At 33.8% G+C, this 7441-nt stretch overlaps 1 protein-coding gene across 1 annotated transcript; it reads left to right on the forward strand.

Annotated features, from left to right (window-relative positions):
- The first annotated feature begins 3560 nt into the window (after positions 1–3560).
- Positions 3561–6901, forward strand: LOC106467985 (sulfotransferase 1C2-like). The gene is made up of 3 exons (XM_022396249.1): positions 3561–3738; positions 5621–6342; positions 6398–6901. The coding sequence occupies exons 2-3, from the start codon at positions 5664–5666 to the stop codon at positions 6577–6579; spliced, it is 861 nt and encodes a 286-aa protein (XP_022251957.1). The 5' UTR covers positions 3561–3738; positions 5621–5663; the 3' UTR covers positions 6580–6901.
- The last annotated feature ends 540 nt before the right edge of the window (positions 6902–7441 follow it).

Consider the following 7441-nt stretch of genomic DNA (forward strand, 5'->3'; position numbering starts at 1 on the left):
TGTTGTTTCAGCTTGCTCCTTTTCTGGACTTAAGTGGTACAGAGGTAGCAGAAACTATGGAATCACCTCGTCTTTTTCACACTCATCTACCTTACAGATTGGTCCCAAAAAAACCATCTACAAAATACGTCTATGTCACCAGAAATCCCTTTGATTGTTGTGTGTCTTTTTATTGTCACATGAAGGAAAATGGGAAATCAAAGTGAAGTAACTGGTTCGTTTGAAGACTTTTTTTGAAGATTTTATCTTTTGTTTGTTACCTATGAAGGAATGAAGCAGAACCCTAAAGGTCATATAGTGAAGTTTATTGGCGAAGAGGTTTAATGAAAACATAAATGAAACAATTTTTAAGAACACCAGTTTCTCAGAAGTGAAACCAAAACAAACATTTTTATGTTTTCAAAGAAACCGAACAAAATGTGACTGTAGGAGGCGAGAGATTAAAAAAAGAATCATCCAATCAGAAGGGAGTAGAGTTATTCAGGAAATGAATCGTTGGAGACTGGAAAACCCATTTCTCTCCAGAACAAAATTAATTTTCTCGAGTCTTTTCTTATTTTATTCTTAATCACACGTAATATTCCTTTCCAGGCATGTTGTTAGATTTGTAAGAGAACAAAATAAACTTTTCCTTAAGAATATTAAAACTGTTACCGTTATTTCTCCAAGTTTATTGTACTAGCAATTAAAAAAACTAACATATTTTAGGCTTAACTGAGATACGAAACAAGTGTAAACTTCGACATATTTTAGGCTTAACTGAGATACGAAACAAGTGTAAACTTTGATGAAAAAATATTCTTTTAAGTCAGCTGTTATGTTAAAGTATCTTATCAAGATTCGATGTCTGATTCTTCTATTTATTTTATTTGTTAAATAGAATAAATCTATGTGTTATTGATTATCAGTAATAAACACAAAAATCTTAGGTTGCATAAAATAAGTAAGAATAATCAACGTTTAAAAATACACAATAATTATTAAGTTAAATGTAAAATTAAAAACTCTACGTATTTCGGTTGAAAAGTTCCACCATCTTCAGGAGACCAGAAGAAACACGGGAATTTCATTTTTTATTTTTATATCAGCAAGTGCACGTCTATAATTTGTATATTATACAATGCCATCCACAGAATATATTTCCAGTTTTGTTAAATGGGTAATCTTAAAAACTCATTTGACGAGCATTAAGTGCGTCTCAACGTTTCTATGTATGAAACGATTTAGTCTCGTCTGTTTGAATTTGCCCCTCCAGTGACACAGCTGTATGTCTGTGAAACCGGGTTTCGATACCCGTAGTGAGCAGAGCACAGATAGCCCATTGTGTAGCTTTGTGCTTAACTTCAAAACAACAACTGTTTGAATTTGCCCCCCAGTGACACAGCGGTATGTCTGTGGACTTACAACGCTAGAAACCGGGTTTCGATACCCGTGGTGGGCAGAGCACAGATAGCCCATTGTGTAACTTTGTGCTTAACTTCAAAACAACAAACAACAATTGTTTGAATTTATTGATCGCTTTCCAAAGCAGAACATGACGTAAAATATTGAGTACCCACGTGATACTGAACACTATAAGCTCGCGTCCGTACTTGAAAGGAAGCAGATATTAGAATTCAATCAATGAATGTTCTGTTTGTTATAAAACTAGAAACTTGTCATTTGTATAACAACGAGAGTACTTTAATGATGTATTAACACAAACAAGTAATTTTAGTTCCCATGCTCTGTAACTGATGGAAAGAGATAACTTTTTAAGTTTATTATTGAGAATTACATTAAATCTGAATTAAAATAATGATATTTGTGACAATTTAGGTAATGAGGAAAGATAGACGTCGTAAAAAGTGTAAATTCGTCGTATATATATAGGTAGCTGATGAATGATCGACCATAGAAACAGAAAATGAGATGTATCATAGCGTCTCAACAGGTTAAATTGGAGACAATTTTAATAACAAAAACTATGTTTACAGTACTACTAAAAACATTATTATTAAATGTAAGGCTAGCATCACAGATATTGTTGTTTACCAAGATTGGCGGCAAGAAATGTGTACAGAACATAGCTGTCAAGCATAGCACGGCCATAAGAACCAATTAGGGGGGGCTTCAAACATAGCTGTCAAGCATAGCACGGCCATAAGAACCAATTAGGGGGGGCTTCAGAACATGTTTTACAGAACATAGCTGTCAAGCATAGCACGGCCATAAGAACCAATTAGGGGGGCTTCAGGGGGGGAGAACATGTTTTACAGAACATAGCTGTCAAGCATAGCACGGCCATAAGAACCAATTAGGGGGGGGCTTCAGGGGGGAGAACATGTTTTACCGACGCTGTAGGTGGTAAAATTAAATTGATCAGGAAATAGAGTCTATTTTTATAAATTTAATACAAATATTATTACAAAACATTTTCCAGTGTGTTATGATAAAACAATTTAATCAGAAAAGATTTGGTTCTCATGTCGATATCTAACAGATAGGTGTCCATACTGGTCCACAAACTGTTGCTTGTAACTCCACTGCCGGTTTTAGTTGTTATACAAGACATAACCCTTCCTTGAGTTCATCTGCTCTGTAGTTCCAAGATAACTGGAGTGGTTATCAAATCGGTGCATAGTTCAAACTTAAATCGCAAATGGATTTTTTTATATTGCTCAACGGAAACAGACACTTATTTACTAGACACTCTGAGCAGATTAAGTTACCGAACGGCCGAGACTTGAACTCTATGAACAGCAAGTACATTTCAAGGTCAGTTTAACGTAAAAAATCGTGAGAACAACTGGGTCATAACAGAGCTCAACCTGCAGTGATAAGAAGCACTTTGTACATTGTTGATGAAAGTAGTTTCATCTAGCGTATTTGAATGCAGCTGTATATCATCTGCATAGTCAAATCATATGGGAATTCATCTCTGGCCAGAGTGTGGAACGCCTGCATTGCCGACAAGTACATCGAGATCCCACTACAAAACTACAAACTACAAAAACCGAGTTATTTAAAATCAAATTTTGTACCTCTACTTTGGCTACGACCAATCTACTTATAGTGATTTGCCAAAGTATAGATATATATATATTTCATTTTAAGTAATTCAGTTTTGTAGTTTTCACTTTCTTGTTTCAATGCTTTTTGTAACATTAAAGCTTTCTATATTATTATAGCTAGCTAGGTTACACATACATCGATCCTCACTCGCCTTTATAAGATTTTTAATATTTTGTTATACTTGTAATATTAGGTTTCAATAAAGCTACTAATGTGGACAGCTTTTCTTGAAACATTCTAGACAAAAAAGAATAAATGTTTTCTTCTCTGTCTTAATTTTTCATCATTTTGTACGTAAACATTTTGTAGAATGCAAAAAAAGTAGTATTTACACGACCTTAGTTTCATGGTCATTCTCGGACATCTTGTGTACTTCGCACAGTGGTTTTTAGATAGAGGGGAGGGCCTCACTTTGAACTGATTGACGTCACAAGGCTTCCTTATTTTTAAGTGGGGAACGGAATGTACTATCCATCAGCACGTGACACGGAAAGTACTTGAAAATCAGTTAAGCTCATCATGTGTTATTGAGATAAACAGCAGAGATAATAATCTATTCAGTTCTGATTCGGGACGGACCGCTCGTTAGAAATATAATCAAAGACGTTATGTGAAAACTTTCATTGTTACACAAACTAAAAAAGACTTCGATAACTGCAGGGCTCCAAATTTGTAAAACAGTGGGTAAGTTGTAATTATTTAAATGTTTATCAATGAGTTTGTAAACATACGATCAAATTTCATTCTATATAGCACATGACAGTTTTAAACTGAATATCTTTTTGGCTACATAGAAGTTACGTTAATTTCTAAAAGATAATCAACGCATGAATTTATTTATTGTTCATCAAAATATTTAATTAACAATAGAAACATAACAAATGTCTGTATTTATTATGTCAGAGTTAAAGCACTGAGAACGATAGTAGTATTAGTCGCTGACTTTCTTTTACATATTTCATTCTGTCTTTAAAAACTGATAGTACAGTTAAAACAAATCTTATGATTTTGATCTAAATAACAGAAACGATAACTTATTTAGTTGTGATTAAATTTCGTCTGTTAGAAATATAATTAAAGAAAACTTTATAAATATTTTTATTAAATTGTAAGTGTTTTAAATGTAAAATAATTATAACCTTTGTACATATGAATGCAATTATAAACATTCACAGTTTTTCATCACTTTAAAAACGATTATTTCTCAATTTTTTCAAACAAAAGTTTTCATTAACTAAAATATTAATATAATATACTTGTTTTACATTTTCTGCTAAACAGCGGTAAGAGGTCTTCGATATTGCTTTTACTGCTCTTTCAATTGTGTGCTTTTGGCTCATATACTTTAAAAATATATATACATTTGTTAATTTCATCGAAACAGTTATATATTTGCATCCTCTGCTTAGTTGGTTAAGTTGCATCCTCTTCTTAGTTGGTTAAGTTGCATCCTCTTCTTAGTTGGTTAAGTTGCATCCTCTGCTTAGTTGGTTGAGTTGCATCCTCTGCTTAGTTGGTTGAGTTGCATCCTCTGCTTAGTTGGTTGAGTTGCATCCTCTGCTTAGTTGGTTGAGTTGCATCCTCTTCTTAGTTGGTTGAGTTGCATCCTCTTCTTAGTTGGTTGAGTTGCATCCTCTGCTTTTGAACGAGTAAGTTCTCTGTTATAGAGAAGCTTGACCTCATTGACCTGAGATAAAATTTTAAAACAACTTAAATGAGTAACCATACATCCAACTAAAGGTGTTTTGAAATATGCTTGATCTATTTCGTGTCCTTAAATTTGAATGTTGTTTCACACATTTTTGCACTCATATCGTGGTGGATCCATTTATAACCTTATCTCTAACAAGAAAAATTAATTCTAAGAACCTCAGGACTGAAAGCAAAGGAGAATATGTTATGTCAATCACACTGCATCTTCCATATCCAGTGCCGCGAGGCCTTTCGTCCATTACCAGGGCTCATCAGGCCAGATGTGTTACGACAGACCTGATAAGTTGAAAAGCCACACTTGGATGTATATAGTTAAATAATAACGGCGGTTTTCGTTGTGGTATAAAAATAAAAAAGTAGGATACGTCGTTGTTTTTTTTTTTCAACATGTCAGTTCAACTAATTGCACGTTTTGGACATTATGGAATGGTGATTCTATAAGGTCTCGTTTCAATTGGTCAAAAACTGTCAATTTTTGTCATAAAAATTCAATAGTAACATATGATCTAAATTAAAATCGTAAATGGTTGCTCGATGGTTAAAAACTATTCATTTTTTTACATTTTTTGTATTGCTGATCTGGTCGCAAAGAGTCGATAAACAAATATGTATATCTCCAAACAGATGGGTTTTTGGATAATCACTTTAATGCAAATATTACGTCGTTAGTCAATCAAATAAATATGAGGGACAATACATGACTATTTTAAATCAGAATTTACGAGTAAGGGCTTTATGTATCATTATAAGCTACCAATATTTGCAAACACAAGTATTCATAGCACAAAACTTTAAATTTACTAGTCGGTAATGACGGTAATTAAATCCGAGATATTTTGTTTTTAATTTACAGAAATTATAGAAATTTCGAATTGCAGAGCTTTTTCAAACAAAAAATGGCGACTTCAGGAGAGAAAAAAGAGAAATCATCAAACAATTATATACACGGCATTTACTTCCCCTCTATATTTAAAAAGGAAAACATTGAAAATGTCATATCCATGAAGCCTCGAGATGACGACATTTTCGTGGTTACTTACCCTAAGTGTGGAACAACCTGGATGACTTACATTATCTGGGAGATACTTAATAAAGGAGCACCACTTCCCCCTGCTAATTCCTTGTTGTTTCAGCTTGCTCCTTTTCTGGACTTAAGTGGTACAGAGGTAGCAGAAACTATGGAATCACCTCGTCTTTTTCGCACTCATCTACCTTACAGATTGGTCCCAAAAAACCCTTCTACAAAATACGTCTATGTCACCAGAAATCCCTTTGATTGTTGTGTTTCTTTTTATTATCACATGAAGGGAATGAAGCATATTAGTGGGGTCAGTGGATCTTTTGAAGACTTCTTCGAAGACTTTATTTTGGGCAAAGTTGGATATGGCGATTATTTTGATCATTTGAAAGAAGGATATCACCACAGAAATGACCCGAATATTCTTTTTGTTACCTACGAAGGAATGAAGCAGGACCCCAAAGGTCATATACTGAAGGTTGCAAAGTTTATTGGTGAAGAGCACCTGAAATCTCTCCAAGAAAATGAAGAAATACTCGAGATGATTTTGAAGAACAGTAGTTTCTCAAACGTGAAGAAAACTCAAGAAGTATTTGTTCCAAAAAACTCCAGGTCAAGTTTTTACCGACAAAGCTGATCCATCAAATCAAATCAAGGTAGATTTTTTCAGGAAAGGAATCATCGGAGACTGGAAAAACCATTTCTCTCCAGAACAAAAGGAACGGTTGGAACAACGGATGAAGGAGAAACTGGATGGCACAGAAATTCCTTCTCTGTGGGAAGGGATTCTTTAAATTATGACATTTTGCTCTTATGTTACTATAATTTGAAAAACAAACTAACAAAATATATTTATAATCCATTCCTATGGCCTTCAATGAGTAACAGAATATTTCTATCATTTTTTATTTCTTGTTTAAGTAAATTTCAATTGACAGCAATTGTTTTCCAGTCTTCATTAATTTTATCCAATTTCTAAATGAAAGTGTAATTTACGAACTGTATCGGCAACATTAATTCTGTATGTTCTGACCTTGGCAGTATGGTCATGTATGTATCGGCAACATTAATTCTGTATGTTCTGACCTTGGCAGTATGTCATGTATGTATCGGCAACATAATTCTGTATGTTCTGACCTTGGCAGTATGTCATGTATGTATCGGCAACATTAATTCTGTATGTTCTGACCTTGGCAGTATGTCATGTATGTATCGGCAACATTAATTCTGTATGTTCTGACCTTGGCAGTATGTCATGTATGTATCGGCAACATTAATTCTGTATGTTCTGACCTTGGCAGTATGTCATGTATGTATCGGCAACATTAATTCTGTATGTTCTGACCTTGGCAGTATGTCATGTATGTATCGGCAACATTAATTCTGTATGTTCTGACCTTGGCAGTATGTCATATAATTTCATCATCTGCAGTTCGATCTTTCCGTTTGGGTTAAGTTTTGTAGATGTCCTCTTGGATAAACCATAACTAAAATTTTGTATTACAAAAACAAGTAGGGTTAATATATTTCTGCTGATTGTATATTTGTATATCTTACTGCTCTTTCAATGACATATGATATAGGAGATATATTTTTCGGATAATCTCGTTCTGTCAAAAAATATCAAATAAAATATCGCTGTTTTCTTTCAGTTCA

Source organism: Limulus polyphemus, unplaced genomic scaffold (genome assembly GCF_000517525.1).
Source record: "Limulus polyphemus unplaced genomic scaffold, Limulus_polyphemus-2.1.2 Scaffold2820, whole genome shotgun sequence".
NCBI classification, from domain to species: domain Eukaryota; kingdom Metazoa; phylum Arthropoda; class Merostomata; order Xiphosura; family Limulidae; genus Limulus; species Limulus polyphemus.